Source organism: Carcharhinus amblyrhynchos, chromosome 21 (assembly GCF_965287045.1).
Source record: "Carcharhinus amblyrhynchos chromosome 21, sCarAmb.v2.hapA, whole genome shotgun sequence".
Classification (NCBI taxonomy): domain Eukaryota; kingdom Metazoa; phylum Chordata; class Chondrichthyes; order Carcharhiniformes; family Carcharhinidae; genus Carcharhinus; species Carcharhinus amblyrhynchos.
The window spans coordinates 3,822,759-3,843,649 of record NC_137344.1 but is presented as its reverse complement, the minus strand read 5'-3'; the positions used below and the strand labels follow the sequence as shown (position 1 = coordinate 3,843,649).

Genomic DNA, 20,891 nt, shown 5'->3' with positions numbered 1-20,891 from the left:
AAAAAAAGGTTGGCATGGACAAGTTGGGCTGAAGGGCCTGTTTCCATGCTGTAAACGTCTATGACTCTATGACATTTACCATAGCTAATCCATCTGACTGACATATCTTTAGGCAATAAAGGTAAAGTAAAAGTTTAGATTATTTATTAGTGTCACAAGTAGGTTTACATTAACACTGCCGTGTCATTACTATGAAAATCTCCTAGTCGCTACACTCCAGCACCTGTTTGGGTACACTGAGGAAGAATTTAGCACGGCCAATGCACCTAACCGGCAAGTGTTTCGGACTGTGGGAGGAAACCGGAACACCTGGAGGAAACCCACTCAGACATGAGGAGAATGTGCAGACTCCACACAGACAGTGATCCAAGCCGGGAATTGATCTTGGATCCCTGGCGCTGTGAGGCAGCACTGCTAACCACGGTGCCACCCTGGGGCAATTTAACAAGGCCAACCCTCCTATCTGTTTGAGAGGAGAGGGACTGTAAAGAAGCGACTGCTTCCTAATCATAAAAGACCCGATATTTCTGCCTGTGTTTTTGGTCAATGATCCTAAATCCTGTTCAGTCTTTCAAAAGCCATGGGAGGAGTTTTCTGGCCGCTTGCACCCCAAGAAAAACAATTCCCACATGAGCGCAACGGGATTTGAAATGGTTTGCAAAATTTTCTGTCCTGCCAGCTACAATTCCTGCAGTGGGCGGGATGGGAAATTTCCGATCCCTGTAACTTTCAGTCCCTCTGTCTCTCCCTCCTAAATTCATCATCACCTGCTCACTTGCTGGGCGGCACGGTGGCACAGTGGTTAGCACTGCTGCCTCACGGCGCCAGGGACCCGGGTTCAATTCCCGCTTGGGTCACTGTCTGTGCAGAGTCTGCATGTTCTCCCCGTATCTGCGTGGGTTTCTTCCAGGTGCTTTGGTTACCTCTCACAGTTCAAAGACGTGCTGGTTAGGCACATTGGCCATGCTAAATTCTCCCTCAATGTATCCAAACAGGTGCCAGAGTGTGGTGACTAGGGCATTTTCACAGTTACTTCATTGCAGTGTTAATGTAAGCCTACTTGTGAAACTAATAAATAAACTTTTAAAACTCAAATATCCTTTACTGCCTATCTCACAGTTTCTGTATCTCTTTAGTCTCCCTCCTGCTCAGTCCCTCACTTGGCAATATTTATTACGCTGAACTTTGTTACTCTAATATCACTTGTTTTTGCCAAATGCTCCTTTATTGGGAGGTTTCCCCTCTCTCACCCCCACTGTCTGAACATTGCGAATCACAGCTCTCCCCACATTTTTACCACAAAGATATCACACTGCAGCGAGGGGATGTGGCAGACCCCGAGAGCTGTCCAAGTTGGGTTGGGGGATGAATAACATTACCATTATTCAGCATCACGCTCTTAGCTTATTGAGCTAATCTGCCTCCCCCCATCCCTGCTCACAGCCATGCAGAGCTGGGTTAGTTTGAGGGCAGTTGTGAAGTTAGACTCAACACGATGTTCAATGGAGGACATCTATGAGACTCCAGATTGATTATATGAGAACAGACCAGCAACAAAAGCAGTAAAATGCCCAGGAAAATAAACATTGGGCTTTTTTTTAAATAAAAGTACTCCACAACATTATTCCAAATACATAATTTTTCAAAAGATGATGGAGGAACGAAAAACACTTTGATCTCAACTGAGGAACATTGGAATGTGAGGAGGTCATTCAGCCCCTCGAGCCTGTTCTGCCACTCAATCAGGCTGATCCGTACCTTCGCTGCATCTGCATGATGCTCTGATCCTACCCTCAAAAGGGCGAGCTGACTGGTGGGTGACCTGAGGATCACTACACCTCAGGCCAGGGGTAACATTGAGAATGAGGGACCTTCATGAATATCCTCAGCCAATACGGGAATTAAACCTGTGATGTTGCCATTGCTCTACACCACAAATCAGCCGTCCATTAACCATGTTAACTGACCTCCGCCGCTCTCTCTGCAACAGGTAGGCGTTACTGTGTGGAAAACAAAACTTAATTTACCCTTCCCTAGTGTTATTCATTCTTTCCCAGAGCCCTGAAATGGGAAATTCTTAACCATTACATTCAAATTCTTGGTGGGTGACTTTATCAAAAATATTCTCAATGCCGAATGAGTGTGAAAATGGGAGAGAATCACCCCCACTCTTTGGGTGAGCTCCCAAATACTATCTTCTGGCACTTCGAAAAAAAAAGGCAAGGTGTGATTCTTGCCACTAGGGGGAGTGGACCAAATCTATTCATGTCAGAAAATCGGCTACAGACTGTTAGAGAGCGCTATTGCACATGCGCACTGATCTCCCAGTATACTGTGTACAAGAGTACACAGTGCAATGGGAGATTATAACTCCCCCCATCCCACCAATTGCCCCCCAGTCACACCCCTGATCTCCCTCTTCACCTCTCCGGCTGATCGCTACCTCCTTTTTTGAGGCGTAAGGTTGAGTATGCCGGGAGAACAGGGTCGGTAATATCATGAGAGGCGAGAAACAGGGCACAATCCCGGTTTTTCACCTCCTGTGTGATCTTTCCGGCTCGCCCCTTTATCAGAGAGCGGTGAGTGTGGAACTCACAGCCACAGGGAATGGTGGAGGTGAATAGGTTTAGTGGATAGAATTGAGCTGGAATGGTAAACTAGACAGAGGGATTTGTGGTCAGGGTTAGGTTCTAGAAATGGGGGGAGGAAGGGTTGGGAGAGGCTCAGTTGGAGCTGAATGATCTGATTTTGAATTGTATATTTCACGTCAAGAATAATAACTCATTTTTAAAGTCTATGGAATTACGAATTTTTTTCAAATGCAGCGCTGGTAAATATTGATTTGGTTCACAATCTTGATCAAGTGGCCACACCAAACTGGTCTCTGAGGTTTACATCGAGGGGATGGTCACCTTATGTCCAGCGGTGACAGTGTGCATAGTGTGGAGGCTGCAATGTTGTGAAGAAGACCCTTCCCCTCTGCAATCCATGCAGCAATGGCAGGAGAGAATACCCTCGCTCCTAGTCCTTTGGCTCCCTTGTTTGTCTATAACCCCACGCTCAAACTATAAAAACATAGAAATTAGAAGCAGGAGGAGGCCATTTGGCCCTTCAAGCCTGCTGCGCCATTCATTTTGATCATGGCTGATCACTGAATTCAATATTCTGATTCCACCCCCCCTCCCAATATCCCTCGATCCCTTTAGCCCCAAGAGCGATATCTAATATAGAAACAAAAAGGGTAAGATGAAAGATAGCCACGACTGTCATGGGGTGATGAATTCCCCAACCTGAACATTGGACAGAACATTTCAGTGCAGCACTTAACTGATGGCGCATGGAATCCAACAGAAATTGTCAGCATTGTCCCTGAACCAAGATCATATTGAATACAGACACTAAATAGCATGACAGTGTGACGAGACACATGTCAAATCAGAACAATGGCCCAACCAGGAAGATTGAGCAATCCTATTGTGAACAGAACATGGTCTAAGATGCAGCACAAAGCAATCCTAACCAGCAACCTGAAAGCATACAGCCGTCTCCAGAAAAGATCACCATAACTAAAGCAGGACTGATAAGCAAACCATTCTTACATTCCAGAGACTTGTAAACTTATTGCTAAATTACATAAGACCACAAAACATAAAAACAGAATTGGGCCACCGAGTCTGCTCCACCATTCAATCATGGCTGATATTTTTCTCATCCCCATTCTCCTGCCTTTTCCCCATAACACCTGATCCTCTTATTATTCAAGAGCCTCTCTGTCTTAAAGACACTCAATGACCTGGCCTCCACAGCCTTCTGCCACAAAGAGTTCCATAGATTCACCACTCTCTGGCTGAAGAATTTCTTCTCATCTCTGTTCTAAAGGATCGTCCCTTCAGCCTGAGGTTGTGCCCTCTGCTTCTAGTTTTTCCTACTAGTGGAAACATCCTCTCCACATGCACCTTATCCAGGTCTCACAGTATCCTGTAAGTTTCAACAAGATCCCCCCTCATCCTTTTAAACTCCAACGAGTACAGATCCAGAGTCCTCAACCGTCCCTCAAACGCCAAGCTCTTCATTCTAGGGATCATTCTTGTGAACCTCCTCTGGACCCTTTCCAAGGCCAGCACATCCTTCCTTAGATATGGGGCCCAAAACTGCTCACAGTTTTGGTCTCAATGGGGTCTGACCAGAGCCTTATCCAGCCTCAGAAGTACATCCCTGCTCTTGTATTCTGGCCCTTTTGACATGAATGCTAACATTGCATTCACCTTCCTAACTGCTGACTGAACCTGCACATTAATCTTAAGAGAATCTTAAACAATGACTCCCGAGTCCCTTTGTGTTTCTGATTTCCTGAGCATTTTTCGATATAGAAAATAATCTATGTCTCTATTCCTCTTTCCAAAGTGCATAACTTCACACTTTTCCACATTCTATTCCATTTGCCATTTCTTTGCCCACTCTCCTAACCTGGCTAAGTCCTTCTGCAGCGCCCCCCCCCCCCAACTTCCTCAATACTACCTGTCCCTCTACATATCTTTGTATCAACTGTGCAACAGTGCCTTCAGTTCCTTACCCCAAATCATTAATGTATATTGTGATCCCACCACTGACTCCTGAGGCACACCATTAGTCACCGGCTGCCATCCTGAAAAAGACCCCTTTATCCCCACTCTCTGAATTCAGCCAGTCAGCCAATCCTCTATCCATCTTACCCATAACACCATGGATATTTAAGTTATTTAACAGTCTCCTATGTGGTACCTTGTCAAAGAAATCTGAATAAATCATGTCCACTGGTTCTCCTTTATTTAACTTACTTGTTACCTCTTCAAAGAACTTGAACAGATTTGTCAGACATGATCTCCCCTTGACAAAGTGGTGCTGACTCAGTCCTATTTTATCATGCACTTGCAAGCACTCTGTGATTTCAACTTTAATAATGGACTCTAAAATCTTGTAAGAAGTCTTACGACACCAGGTTAAAGTCCAATAGGTTTATTTGGTAGCATACGCCACTAACTTTCGGATGACCAAAGTCAGGCTAACTGGCTTATAATTTCTCGTCTGCTGCCTCCCTCCCTTCTTAAACAGCAGCGTTACATTAGCTACTTTCCAGTCCTCTGGTACCCTCCTGCCTCCAGACAAATCAGATTGTTTTCTTTTGTTTTCATGTAAATAATTTGATTCTTTAAGGATAAAATTGTAGTTTACTAAGTGCTTGACAGGACTGCATAAAAAAACACAATTGGAACAAATTCTACACAAAGTGTCGCAGGGTCGCAGCCAGTGTGCTGGAATCTCAGAGCCAGCCTGGAGTTTCGAGTGACCCTGTACACTGCCCTCTGTCTCTGTCAGAGGATGTTCTGCCAGAGCTGGCAAGGGGCATGGAATATTAGTGCCTAACTGCTCACTCTCATCAGAGACATCTTTCACCGTAAGAACAGAATTCTGAACATGTATTTTGTTTTACAATAAAACAGAAACACGCTTCAACCTAAACTCAGACTTCAAGGAGATCTAGAAGCAAAATACTGCCAGAAATCTGCAATAAAAACGAAAACCGCAGGTCTGGCAGCAGGAGAGGGGGAAACAGAGGTAGTATTTCAGAGTCCGTATGCAGACCCAAAGATCTACTTGGGGGATGAGAGGGAACTCTGTGTTAGGACAGTGGGAGCAGGGGAGTAGATGGTGGAAGTTAAAATGCACTGAAGGAATAAATCTGAGAGGGTTAAGATATAGAATCAAAGTCATCAAATATCTTCCTGTGTTGCCCAGGGTGCTCCGGGTACCTGAACTATCCAACTCTGTGGTCCTGATCACCACATCATTAACCCTGTAATCTCTGGAGTACGCCACAGTCTCTGTTTGGATAAAGTGTGCAAAGTAAAGCTGGTTTTATTTACAAGTTTTGATCGAAGGAAATTGGTTCTCCAAGGTGCATCTTAGCACCAATCTCTTTTATTTACCCTCCCACCCAGAGTTCTGCATCAGACGGAGGTTGAGGGGCGACCTGATAGAAGTCTACAAGATTATGAGAGGCATGGACAGAGTGGATAGTCAGAAGCTTTTTCCCAGGGTGGAAGAGTCAATTACTAGGGGTTTAAGGTGCGAGGGGCAAGGTTTAAAGGAGTTGTACGAGGCAAGATTTTTACACAGAGGGTGGCAGGTGTCTGGAACTCGTTGCCAGGGGAGGTAGTGGAAGCGGATGCGAAAGTGGCTTTTAAGGGGCATCTTGACAAATACATGAATAGGATGGGAACAGAGGGATATGGTCCCTGGAAAGGTAGGGGGTTTTAGTTCAGTTGGGCAGCATGGTCAGTGCAGGCTTGGAGGGCTGAAGGGCCTGTTCCTGTGCTGTAATTTTCTTTGTTTTTGTTTGGATGCCAGTAAAATGGTAGCTGGTGAATTTGGTGATTGCACCCACAGAAGGGTCTCTGTTGACAGCGGTACCCGATGAAATACAATCGTGTGTAATCGTGTGTGTGGCTGAGGGCAGAGGGACAGGTCTGACTGCTGCACTTTCTCAGTTGGCAGACATAGGCCATTCGGCCCAACCATTCCAAGCTGGTGTTTATGCTCCACATGAGCCCCTGCCAATCCTTTCTCACCTAAATCTATTGGCACACTGCTCTATTCTTATCTCTCACATCTGTGTTTTGAACCTCCTCTGTGCTGTTCTCCCCATCCACTCCCTGTAGGAATGAGTTCCACATTTTCTCTGGGGAAGAATTTCTCCTCAATTGCTGGTTGGAATTCCTGCTTTTATATTTCAATGTCCTCTAGACATGATCCTCACCACCCGTGGGTGGGACTTTCTGGCACGCTTGTCCCAAGACCAGAAATTCCCATCCGAGGACAACTGACCTTTGTGCGGTCTGCCCAATTTTCCATCCCGCTCACTAAAATTGCTGGAAAATTCCACTCTCTGAGTCTGCTTCACCAAAACCTTTCATAGTTTCATAAACTTGTATTGGACCACTCCTCAACCTTCTCTTTTTAAGAGAAAGTAGACCCAGACTCTCCATCCTTATCTATAGATGTATAAATATATATCTATAACAGAAATAAAATATTAATGACCCTTTCACATTCATGGCCCTTAGTTTTATGTTTCTGTATTTGATACTATGGATTCTTATATTTATAATATACAGGAGTGAGGGATGCGGGAGTGAGGGATATGGGGATGAGGGATATGGGGGTGAGGGATATGGGGGTGAGGGATATGGGGGTGAGGGTTATGGAGGTGAGGGATGGGGGCGTGAGGATTCCAGGGTGAGGGATACGCGGGCACCGTTATAACTCTTTTCACCACCTGATCACTTACAGTCAGCTTCAATGAGGGCACGAATAGATCTGGCCAGCTCGCGGGCATCGGTCGAAAGTGAGGCCGGAGTTCTGGGTCCACTGCGGCCAAGGCGGTCTACGAGGTTTTGAGACGAAGGTGGTCCTGAAAATCTTCTGAGTCCGATCCCGCTGAACGTGAGGAGGGAACAGAAAAGGGAGCCAGTGTTCGTTTCAGTAATCATTGATTCATAGAATTGTAGAATCCCTACAGTGCAGAGGGCCATTCAGCCCATCGAGTCTGCACTGACCACAATCCCACCCAGGCCCTATTTTTGTATCCCCAGGCATTTACTCCACTAATCCCCCTATCTTACACATCTTGGGACACTGATGGTTCAATTTAGCATGGCCAATCCCCCTAACCCATGCATCTTTGGACTGTAAGAGGAAACTGGAGCACCTGGAGGAAACCCACGCAGACATGGGGAGAATGTGCAAACTCTGCACAGTGGCCCAAGGCCGGAATTGAACCCAGGTCCCTGGCGCTGTCAGGCAGCAGTGCTAACCATTGTGCCACCGAACAGACACTGGAGTGTGGCGATTAGAGGATTTTCATAGTAACTTCATTGCAGTGTTAATGTAAGCTTGATTTGTGACACTAATAAATAAACTTTAAACTTAAACATAGAACGTATAGAACAGTACAGCACAGTACAAGCCCTTTGGCCCTCGATGTTGTGCCGAGCTATGTCTGAACCCAAGATCAAGCTATCCCATTCTCTACATGGAGATTAGAACAATTAGTATTTGAGGTCACTGTCCTTTCTTCAGAACTGGGTAATTGTAGCTATTTAACAGCTGTAAGCAAGTACAGCGGCAGCAGGAGTGATTCTGGGAAAGAATTGATTTGATTTATTATTGTCACATGTATTAACATATAGTGAAAAGTATTGTTTCTTGCGCGCTGTACAAATCATACCATTCATAGAGAAGGAAAAGAGTGCAGAATGTAGTATTACTGTCACGGCAAGGATGTAGAGAAAGATCAATTTAATGCTTAAAGCTAGGTCCATTCAAAGTCTGACAGCAGCAGGGAAGAAGCTGTTCTTGAACCGGTCGGTACGTGACCTCAGGCTTTTGTATCTTTTCCCGACGGAAGAAGGTGGAAGAGAGAATGTCCGGGGTGCGTGGGATCCTTAATTATGCTGGTTGCTTTGCCGAGGCAGCGGGAAGTGTAGGTTGAAGAATCAATAGGGCTCACGACACAGCATAGTTTTACAGTGAGGGGAAGGAGATTCAGAGGGGATTTGAGAAAAACCTTTTTCACTCAGAGGGTGACGGGAATCTGGAATGTACCGCCTGGGAAGGTAGAGGAGGCCGGAAGCATCACAAACGTTAAAAAATGTTTGGATGATCACCTGAAATATCAGAACATTCAAGGACATGGGACAAGTGCTGGAAAATTGGATTAGTGCGACTTTAGTGGTAGATATTGTCGGTCTAGACTTGATGGGCTGAAGGGCCTTTACTGTGCTGTATGACTCAATACTGAAGGGCTGCAGTGATTAAATGATTAAAAAGCACAATAGAGCTTTGCAGCAGAGGGTAAACAACCAACAACTTGAAAATATTAAGTTGCACCCCCTCTGCGAAATATGAATTCAGAATTATATTGCTGATGTCTCTTAGGGGAAGTGATAGCCCAGAGGTGCTATCACTAGACTATTAATCCAGAAACTCAGCTAATGTACTGGGGAGCCGGGTTCAAATCCCAACACGGCAGGTGGTGGAATTTGAATTCAAGAAAAAATATCTGGAATTAAGAATCTACTGATGACCATGAAACCATTGTCGATTGTTGGAAAAACTCATTAATATCCATTAGGGAACGGAATCTGCCATCTTTTCCTGGTCTGGTCTACATGTGACTCCAGAGCCACAGCAATGTGGTTGACTCTCAACTACCTTCAGACAATTAGGGATGGGCAATAAACGCTGGCCCAGCCAGTGATGCCCATGTCCCACAAATGAATAGAAACCCCCTGAGATTAACAGAAAGCAGAGAGTTTTAGAGATGGAATAACAGTCATCAGGAGTCCCAGAGCTAAAGGTGGAATGGTGAGAATTGTTGATGAGAGAAGGAAACAAGAGAGTGCAGAATATAGTGTTACAGTCATAGCTAGCGTGCAGAGAGAGATCAATTAACTGCAAGGCAGGCCCATTCGAAAGTTTGATAGCAGAGGGAAGAAGTTGAGTGTTAATACAAGTGACAATAATAAATCAAATCAAATCAAATCAAATCAAATGAGCCAGGAGGTGCAGAGGTCTGGGAGACCTTTATTATCTCGTTTATCGATACCTAGGAAAAACATACTTGACCCAGAGGGAGTGCAATGAAAACCCAGCAGACTGCTTCCTGAGATGGGGAGATTGTCCTGTGAGGAGACTAGCTCTAATCCCTGGAGTTTAGGGTAATGAGAGTTGATCTAATTGTTACATATACAATTCTCAAGTCACCTGGTAGGGTAGGTGCTGAGAAAATTTTAGAATTTAGGGGGTCATGTTCTCAGGATAAGCGGTTGACTATTTAGCGATTTGATTTGATTTATTATTGTCACATGTACTAGCATACAGTAAAAAGTATTGTTTCTTGCGCACTACACAGACAAAGCATATTGTTCATACAGAAGGAAACCAAGAGAGTGCAAAATGTAGTGTTACAGTCATAGCCAGGGTGTAGAGAAAGATCAACTTAATGTAAGGTAAGTCCATTCAAAAGTCTGAGAGCAGCAGAGAAGAAGCTGTTCTTGAGTTGGTTGGTACGTGACCTCAGACTTTTGATTCTTTTTCTCGATGGAAAAAGGTGGAAGAGAGAATGTCCGGGGCATGAGGAGTCCTTAATTATACTGGCTGCTTTGCCGAGGCAGTGGGAAGTTTAGACAGAATCAATGGATGGGTGGCTGGTTTGTGTGATGGATTGGGCTTTATTCATAACCTTTTGTAGTTCCTTGCAGTCTTGGGCAGAGCAGGGGCCCATACCAAGCTGTGATACAACCAGAAAGAATGCTTTCTACGGTGCATCTGTGAAAGTTGGTGAGAGTTGTAGCTGACATGCCAAATTTCCTTAGTCTTCTGAGAAAGTAAAGGTGTTGGTGGGATTTTCTTCACTATAGTGTTGGCACGGGGGGACCAGGACAAGTTGTTGTTGATCTGGACACCAAAAAGCTTGATGCTCTTGACTCTTTCTAATTTGTCCCCATTGATGTAGACAGAGGCATGTTCTCCTTTATGCTTCCTAAAGTCGATGACAATCTCCTTTGTTTTGTTGACATTGAGGGAGAGATTATTGGCGTCGCGCCAGTCCACCAGATTCTCTATCTCATTCTTGTACTCTGTCTCATCATTGTTTGAGATCTGGCCCACTATGGTGGTGTTGGCAGCAAACTTGAAAATCGAGTTGGAGTGGAATTTGGCCACAGTCATAGGGTATAAGGGGTATAGCAGGGGGCTGAGAACACAGCCTTGTGGGGCACCGGTGTTGAGGCTGATCGTGGTGGAGGTGTCATTGCCTATCCTTACTGACTGTGGTCTGTGGGTTAAGAAGTTCAGGATCCAGTCACAGAGGGAGGAGCCGAAGCCAAGGCCACAGAGTTTGGAGAGGAGTTTTGTAGGAATAATGGTGTTGAAGGCTAAGCTGTTGTCAATAAATAGGAATCTGACATAGGTGTCCTTAGAATCACAGAATCATAGAAACCCTACAGTGCAGAAAAAGGCCATTTGGCCCATCGAGTGCACCAACTACAATCCCACCCAGGCCCTACTCCCATATCCCTATACATTTACCCCTCTAACGTACACATCACAGGGTACTAAGGGACAATTTTTAGCATGTCCAATCAACCTAACCCGCACATCTTTGGGTCTTCATTGCACTCCCTCTGGGGCAAGTATGTCTTTCCTAGGTATCAATAAACAAGATAATACAGGTCTCCCCAGACCTCTGCACCTCCTGGCTCATTTGATTTGATTTGATTTATTATTGTCACATGTATTAACATACATCCTTGTTGTCTAGGTGTTCCAAGGTTGAGTGTAGGACTAGAGAGATGGCAGCTGCTGTAGAGCTGTTGTGGCGGAAGGCAAACTGTAGTGGATCCAGGTAGTCCAGGAGGCTGGAATTGATTTGTGCCGTGAGTAGCCTTTTGGAACACTTCATAATGATGGATGTCAAAGCCACCGGCTGATAGTCATTTAGGCACACTGCCTGGCTTTTCTTAGGTACCGGGATGATGGTTATCTTCTTGGAGCAGGGAGGGACCTCAGATTGTTGTAAAAAAAAGTTGAAGATGTCTGTGGATACCCCCGCCAGCTGATCCAAGTAGGATCTGAGTTTAATCCAGGCCAGTCACTTTCCATGGGTTGACCTGTGAGAAAGCTGCTCTGACATCTGTGATGGTGACCTCAGATACACGTTCATCCAAGGTTGATGAACCAAGGTGGAGGGTGTGCTCTTGCTGACCTCTTGCTCAAGGACAGCAGAAATTTCTTCACTCAACAGGTTATGAAACTCGGGAAGTCTGTACACCAGAAGCAGTGCCATACTGAGGGAGTGCTGCACTGTTTTGGAGGAGATGTTAAAACAAGACTCTGCCTTCCTCTTAAGTGGGTGTCAAAGATATCTGGCTACTGTTTTAAAAAAAGGTATCCTCAGTGTCCCAGAGCCAATATTTATCCCTCAACAAATATAACTAGAATCAGATTATCTAGCTATTATCACAGTGCTGTTTGTGGGAGTTTGATCTGTCCAAGTTGTCTGCCATGTTTGCTACAGGGGCACGGTGGTTAGCACTGCTGCCACACAACGCCAGGCACCTGGGCTCGATTCCTGGATTGTGCGGAGTTTGCACTTTCTCCCCGTGTCTGCGTGGGTTTCCTCCTGGCGCCCCATTTTCCTCCCATAGTCTGAAAGACGTGTTGATTAGGTGGATTGGCCATTCTAATTTCTCCCTCAGCATACCTGAACAGGCACTGGAGTGTGGCGACTAGGGGATTTTCACAGTAACTTCATTGCAGTGTTAATGTTTGCCTGCTTATGATACTATTAAATAAACTAAACAGTAAATGCACTTCTAAAATACTTCATTGACTGTTAAGAACTTCTGGGCAAACTGAAGTTAAGAAAGATATAGCAAAATGCAACACCTCTTTTTCCAGTGTAGCATTCTGGAATAAAGAACAGAGACAGACTTGAGCAGTGATCTGTCTATCCAGCAAAAGGAGCCACCTTATACACAAGCAATCATACCTGTCAGATGGCTGGACACACACAGTCAGAACGGCATTCTCAGTCGCCAGCTCAATATAGCTATTTGTCGAGGAGCTCATTAAACATTCAATATAAAATGTTAATCTGATGGAACTCAATAAATTCCCACTCTCCTGTGCAAATGAATGATTTATAACCAGAATGATAGAACATCAACACTTGGCTCTGTGCATGATAGGTTGGAGTGACCAGCTTTAGTTCACTAATGCAGAAACTGCACCTCAAATCCACTAGACAGCCTCAAGGTGACAGTATGAGGCAGAGTAACAGGGGAGAACGGCAGGGCCCTCCAGTACGAGAAAGATCAAGAGGCAACTCAACAGGGGAGGTTTCCTCTTTAAAGTTCCAATAGAGTCATTGGGCGTGATCTTACCGGCTGCTCATGGCACACTCCCACTGCAGCAAGGTCAGAGAATTTGGCACCCGGTGAAATCTCCATTCACTGCAGCAGGAAGGGGAAATCCCAATGGCGTGACTAACATTTCGACCGTAGAATCACAGACTCATTCAGCCCATTGAGTCTGTACCGACAATAACTATCACTGAAGGTACACTAATCCCATTGCCTGCACGTAGAATCCCTACAGTGCAAAAGGAGGTCATTCGGCCCATTGAGTTTGAACTGACAGCAATCCCACCAAGGACATATTCCTTTAAACCCATAACCTCAGACATTTACCCCAGCCAGTCCTCTTGACACTAAGGGGCAATTTAGCATGTCCAATCCACCCAACCTGCATATCTTTAGAGTGTGGGAGGAAACCGGAGGAAACCCATGCAGACATGGGGAGAAGGTGCAGACTCCACACAGACAGTGACCTGAGCTGGGAATTGAACCCCGCTCCCTGGCGCTATGAGGCAGCAGCGCTAACTGCTGTGCCATCATATCGCTCCACTTCTCCCATATCCTTGAATGTTCTGATATTTCAAGTGCTCATCCAAATATTTTTTAAAGGTTATGAGGTTTCTGGCCTTCACTACCTTCCCAGGAAGCGCATTCCAGATTCCCACCACCCTCTGAGTGAGAAAGTGTTTTCTCAAATCCCCTCTGAATTTCCTGCCCCTCACTCTAACACTATGATTGATCTGATTGTGTTAATGTACAGCATTGTCAATTCAAACAAATCTGGAATCCCAGATGACAAAAAAGGTCATTTAGCATGCTGTCATAGTATACAATTCAATTAGAGAACAGACAACGGTTTAACTTGGACACTAATTAACAAGATGTTCAGGATTTCCCAAAAGGGGAAATCAGATGTTGTGCATTCCCATTCTGCCTGGTTTTCTAACTTTCTTTCCCAGTGTCCATTGCAGGGATGTCAGAGGCATTGGACATCTTGCTCATATAGGGTGGGATTTTCCAGCTGCGCTCACCACAAAGCTGGAAAATCCCGCCCAAGGTCAGCGGACCTTTACATGGTCCATGTCTCACCTGCTACAATTCCCCTGGCATGCGGAACAGAAAAATTCCACCCACAGCCATTCTTTGTGTCTCAGTTTACCAATGAGCGTAAGGACACTATACAACAAAGGGAGATCATCAGACAGGCATTCCAATGGACATTAGATAATACTCAAGAGCAGGAATCCCAGCCTGATCTTCTCCCTATCCCCAAGACGCAGGCTAAATTAGATCATCTGACTCAGCACAGACCTGTGCTCGAACCTGTGCTGCTTTTACCACTCAATTTGTAAGGTACCAGTTGACACATGAGGCAGGGAACAGGTTCCAGGGTATTACACACTGAAATTGGTGGTTAAGATTTGACCGAGAGGAAATACAAGTCAAGGGGTGCACATTAAACAAGTTTAGCACCTTTCACCATCTCAGGACATCACAAAGCATTTCAGTCGATCAAGTACTTTTGAAGGATAGCCACTATTGTGATGTAGGGCACCGTAAGCAGCCTCACAACACCAGGTTAAAGCCCAACAGATTTATTTGGTATCACAAGCTTTCAGAGTGCTGCTCTTTCATCAGGTGAGTGGATGGTTGTGTTCACAAACTTGGCATATATAGACACAGACTCGATTTACAAGATCATGGTTGGAATGCGAGTCTTTACAGGTAATTAATTCTTTACAGACAATGTGAGTGGAGAAAGGGTTAAGTACAGGTTAAAAAGGTGTGAATTGTCTCAAGTCAGGACAGTTAATAGGATATTGCAAACCCAGGCCAAATGGTGGGGGTTACAGATAGAGTGACATGAACCCAAGATCCCGGTTGAGGCCGTCCTTATGCGTGCGGAACTTGGCTATCAGTTTCTGCTCTGTGATTCTGTCTTGAAGACCGACACGCTGTGCCTGTAAAGACTCGCATTCCAACCATTATCTTGGAATTGAGTCTTTGTCTCTATCTGCTGTCTTTGTGAAACCCAAGTCTCCACTCACCTGACGAAGGAGCGGTGCTCCGAAAGCTCGTGATTCCAAATAAACCCGCTGGACTTTAATCCGGTGTTGTGAGACTTCTTACTGTGCCCACCCCAGTCCAACGCCAGCAGCTCCATGTAATGTAAGGAAGGCAATAGAGTCATACAGTGCAGTAAAGGCCCTTTGGCCCATCATGTCTATACCAACAGTAACCACCACTAAAGGCGCACTAATCCCATTTTCCTGCACAGACAGTGACTCAAGGAACCCGAGTCCCTGGCGCTGTGAGGCGGCAGTGCTAACCACTCTGCCACTGCTCTCAGCTCTGACAAGGGGTCACCCAGACTCGAAACATTGGCTCTATTCTCTCTCCACAGATGCTGTCAGACTTGCTGAGATTTTCCAGCATTTTCTGTTTCTGCTTCAGATTCCAGCATCCGCAGTATTCTGCTTTTATCTTCAGCTTTAGTGCTGTTAGTTGAGGGGTAAATATTGGTGAGGACACTGGGGAGACCTGTTCTGCTCTTTATCCAGAGACTTGGGATCTTTCACATTCCTCTGGGAGGCAGGCAGGACCCTGATTTAATGCTGCAATAGAAAGATGGCACTTCTGACTGTGCAGCTCTCCGTCAGTACTGTACTGGAATGTCAGGCTGGACAATGTACTTAAATCCCTGGTCAGGAGCTTGTAGCCGGAGCCTCCTGCCGCAGAGGTGAGATTGCTAGCCACTGAACTACAGCTGACACAGTCACAGAAAATGCACAGTATATCACCGACTCAGAAAGCTTTTTGTTTCAACGTAAAATAAAAATCATAAAGTAATTTAGTTTCTTAGCATATTCTGTGTAATGTCATTTCTGTCTGCAATTATTAAGTGGGATTTGCACTGCGTGATATTAGTAACAGGCACATTAATGAGTTTGTACGAGATTTCTCTGGCTGTGGTTTTGATGGAAGCACTAATGCAATCTGAACCACTTCAGCCCACATCTCTCTCTCATTTCCTTCGAGACAAATCCTCAAAGTGACAGCCTGTGCCAACAAGGAAAAGGACTGGAAGCCAGACCCACAATGACTCTGAACCCTGCCCATCTCTCCTTCCTCACTCCTTAATGGTCTAGATCTGAATTTTCACTCATCCCTCCTCCTGGATTATCAAAGTGCTGGCTACGTTCCCATTTTAACACATGGTTGGTTACCTTTGGTCATTTTATTATGTTCACATACCTGACGTTAGTTAAAGCAGCTGGAGACTCAGTGAAAACCTCATGCACCACCTGGAGATAAATACAGAGACATATGTTCCAATCAGCATTCGGGTAGTTCGACAGCGTTCTACAATGGTACAATGTCACATTGAGCAATACAGGACACCCGGCGCTCAAATATGCAGCCTATTTCCCCTCAGTGTTTGTGGTGTGTAGGAGCCTCCCCAATCACCCTGTCCATCTCATCAACACATTCTTCCTTTGAATCACAGAGGAGGCCAGTCAGCCCATCCTGTCTGTGCTAGCTCTCTACAAGAGCAACTCAGCTCGTCTCACTAGCCCTCCCTCTCCCCGTTGTCCTGCAATGCTTATTTCTCTTCTTGCCTTTATCCAATCCCCGTTTGAAAGCCACAGTTGAATCTGCCTCCACCACACTTTCAGGCAGCCCATTCCAGATCCGAACCAGCCTCAAGATAAAGGGGAGGCGGTTTAGAACGGAGTTGAGGAGGAACTTCTTCACTCAAAGGGTGGTGAATCTCTGGAATTCTCTGCCCGTTGAAGTGGTGGAGGCTGCCTCGCTAAATATTTTTAAGAAGCGGGTTGATGGGTTCTTGATAAGAGAGGGGATTAAGGGTTATGGGGAGAGGGCGGGAAAGTGGAACTGAGCCACAACAGATCAGCCATGATCTTATTGAATGGCGGGGCAGGCTCGAAGGGCTAGATGGCCTACTCCTGCTCCTATTTCTTATGTTCTTATGAACCACTCGCCTCATCAAGAGATTTCTCCTGCGTCACTCTTGCTTCATGTGCCAATCACCTTAAATCAGTGTCCTCTGGTTCTTGAATCTGTGGAACTCGTTGCCACAGAGGGCTGTGAAGGCTAGGTCACTGAGTGTCTTTAAGACAGGTATAGAATCGAGAATCCCTACAGTGCAGAAGGAGGCCGTACGGCCCACCAATTCTGCACTGTCAACAATCCCACCCCAGAACCTAACTCCATACATTACACTGCTAAACCTTCTAACCTATGCATCTTGGGACACTATGGGGCAATTTAGCACGGCCAATCAACCTAACCCACACATCTTTGGACTGTGGGAGGAAATTGGAGCACCCGGAGGAAACTCCATGCAGACATGGGGAGGACATGCAAACTCCACACAGACAGTGACCCAAGACTGGAATTGAACCCAGGTCCCTGGTGCTGTGAGGCAGCAGTGCTAACCACTGTGCCACCATGCCGCCCTAGATAAGTTCTTGATCAACAAGAGTATCAAGGGTTATGGGGAGAAGACAGGAGAATCGTATCAGCCATGATTGAACAACGGAATAGTCTCGATGGGCCGAATGGCCTAATTCTGCTCCTGCATCTTATGGTCTTGTGGTCAAGTCTTCTGCCAATGTGAACAGGTTCTTTTTGCCCTCTCCACACCCCTCAGGAATTCGAATACCTCCATCAAATCTTCTCTCAACCTTCTCCAAGGGAAAGCCCTAGTTTCTACAATCTACCCACATAACTGTATTCCCATGTCCTTGGAATCATTCTCCAAATCTTTCCCGCATCTCTAAGGTCCAGGATTGGATACGTGACTCCAGCAATACCACAGAGTGAGGTAGAAATTTATTCACAACTCCAGACCTGCCAAAAATCAAGCAGATTTCACCCAGCAAAAAAATAACCAAAACAGCAAATTCAGCAAGCAGAGAATGGAGGAGATTTCTCTGTATTCTTCTCTCCCTTGTGTGTTTCTCCAGCTTCCCCTCAAACATCACCAACGGAACCACTTTTACAAATTAAATAGATAGAAAACATATTAGCTGATAACTGAGTGATAAAGGCTCTGGAACTGAACAGTAAGGCCCAGCAAGAGGCCAGACAGGAAAGTGGGGGGTGGTTACCGAGGAGGAGCGAGGGAAGGAGGAGTCTGGGGCAATGAAGAGTTGGGGGTGGGCGTGGAAGGGGGGAGTGGAGGCGCCGCGCAGGGGCCAGGGAAGGGGCTGGAAGACGGCAGTTTTGAAAACGTTGGAATAGAATATGAGAAAATGATTCAAGATTTTAAAAATAAAAAGGCCTTGATGTTGAATGAGATGCACACATCCTGGGATGGACATACTGGGCAGTTCCAATGTAAATTGGCTGGCATTTCCCTTGGTTTGTAAATAAGGACATAATTATATCTGTCTAGAATAATATCACAGGCTACGTATGTAAGGAGATTCCTGGTCTGAATATAATAATATCCCTGGTTTGTCTATAGGGATATCCCAGTTTTTTATGTACGCGCTGTACCTCTACAAACTGCAGAAGCTTTTCAGTGGACACCTCAAAGGTCTTCCTCGCAATCTCAGACTTCCGTAACTGGCAATCGAGGACAGCAATTCTCTTCCTCAGGTCCTGGGTGTCATCCTGTAGAAAGGGCACCTATTAAAACCATCATCGTCTGCACTGTTACAGCTATAGTTTCCTGTACACCTGTAAAACGCACATGTCAAAGCCCATTTGGAAATCTCTGTTCTAGGAGGCTCCAACAACCCACCAAATAACCACTCTCCATGTCCAAATCCAACTAGTGAGTGTTGTTGCCTTGGAGGGGGAGTGGAGGTGGGAAAGGTGGGTGGGTGGGGGGAGGGGGGGGGGGAGGTGGGAGATGGGGAGGGGGTGGAGGTGTGGAGAGGGGGGGTGGAGATGGGAAGGAGTTGTGGAGGTGGGGAGGGAGGTGGAAGTGGGGAGAGGGAGTGGGGGAGAGAGGGGGGTGAGGGGGAGGGGAGGGTGATGGGAATAAAATGGCAGAGTAATGATTGAATGAAATTCATTCAGAAACAGTTTCTAGAAACTGTGCCATCTAACTCAGAAATGTTGTGTTGAACTTTGTAATAGCTTCCTACCATCACAGCGGAACAGCAAGCTAACTAATACATGCCACAGAGTCATAGAGGTTTACAGCTTGGAAACAGGCCATTCAGCCCAACTTGTCCACGGCGCCCTTTTTTGGAATCACTATGCGTTTGGCCCATGTCCCATTGTACCCATGTAATTGCCCAAATGCTTTTCAAAAGACAAAATTGTACCCACCTCTACTTCTACCTCTGACAGCTTGTTCTAGACACTCACCACCCTCTGTGTGAAAAAAGTGCCCCTCTGGACCCTTCTGTAGTTCTCCCCTCTCACCTTAAACCTCTCCCATCTAGTTTTAGACTCCCCTACCTTTGGGAAAAGGTATTGACTATCTAGCTGATCTATGCCCCTCATTATCTTATAGACCTCTATAAGATCACCCCTAAACATTCAATGCTTTGGGAAAAATGTCCCAGTCTATTCAGCCTCTCCTTATAACTCAAACCATCAAGTCCCAGTAGCATCCTTTCTATAGCATCTATGTTTGCGTGTGTGTGTGTGTGTGTATGTGTGTGTGTGTGCGTGTGTGTATGTGTGTGCCTGTATGTGTGTGTGTGTGTGTGTGTGTTTATGTGTGTGTGTGTGTGTGTTTATGTGTGTGTGTGTATGTGTGTGTGTGTGTGTGTGTGTGTGTTTATGTGTGTGTGTGTGTGTGTTTATGTGTGTGTGTGTGTGTGTGTTTATGTGTGTGTGTGTTTATGTGTGTGTGTACCTTCATACTGCCATCAGCCACTCAGCCTCAATGGCAATTGCCACAAGTGGAATGAGAGTCATTTTTACACTGATGTCGCTCTAATTTCCAGTGTAAAAACTCCTTGGAAGGAACAGTTGATTGCACAATCAGGCACGGATTTAAGACATTGCTTTTTGATAATTTGGTCATTAAAACCTAGAGACAAAACATCCTGACTTTGTCACTGGAATGTCCACTTTGCACTCCCACCACATTGGCAGCCTGCGCTGGGAGACAGAACGAGGAAGCAATGCTGCCCCTCAAAAAATCCCGGAGAAGCAGACTTCAGTGAAAAGGGACCCGTCTGCCTAAAACCCAACAGGTCACTGGTGCCCTTGGATCTGTGGAATTCGCAACCCCAAAGTGCGGTGGATGCTGGGACAGTGAGTAAATTTAAGGAGGTGTTAGACAGATTTTTACAGGGTTATGGGGAGAAGGCAGGAAAATGGGGATGAGGAGCACATTAGCCATGATTGAATGGCGAAGCGGACTCAATGGGCCGAATGGCCAAATTCTACTGTATCTTATGAACTTATGCCCTTCAGGGAAGGGATCCTGCCACCCATATCTGGCCTGGGCTGATACGTGACTCCAGTCTCACAGCAGCCTGTTTGAATCTTACCCACCCCATGCATCAGTCATCTGCTTCAGAATTCCAGGTGCCAACAGCAGGTATGCAGCTGGAATCCAGGGCCGCAGACCAACCTGTCACACGCGCCCTGGGGAATGACGTGGAGTGAACACGGGTCCTGTCGCTGACACCCGCAGGAAAATCAATGAAACAAGATTGTTTGGTGTCCGTGGATTGCAATTTATGGAGAACACGGATTTGGAAGGCTATCACTTTGACCCATGAGGCCCCATGCGAGGAGCTCACAGGGGCTCCAACACTCCTTTAAATGGCAGGAAAAAACACGACAAAAGCATTTGTGATTAGTTTGGAAAGCTGAAGCGGGAATGACCCAGTTAGGCTGCTACACAGCTCACTTGCCCTTGTGTTAATAGCTCACTCAAGTGATGGAGCCGTCACATTGAGTCTCTTGCTTGAATTCCTCTGAATGGCTGTG

At 45.8% G+C, this 20,891-nt stretch overlaps 1 protein-coding gene across 7 annotated transcripts in view; it reads right to left on the bottom strand.

Moving 5' to 3' along the window:
• stxbp4 (syntaxin binding protein 4) overlaps window positions 1–20,891 on the bottom strand; it is a 184,824-nt gene that overhangs the window by 41,679 nt on the left and 122,254 nt on the right. For all 7 annotated transcript variants that reach the window (XM_080209276.1, XM_080209277.1, XM_080209278.1 and 4 more), the window contains 3 exons: window positions 18,486–18,602; window positions 16,215–16,264; window positions 7,328–7,476 (listed from right to left, as the gene is read on the bottom strand). In XM_080209276.1, coding sequence (XP_080065402.1) covers window positions 7,328–7,476; window positions 16,215–16,264; window positions 18,486–18,602 — 316 coding nt within the window. The remainder of the gene's footprint in view (window positions 1–7,327; window positions 7,477–16,214; window positions 16,265–18,485; window positions 18,603–20,891) is intronic.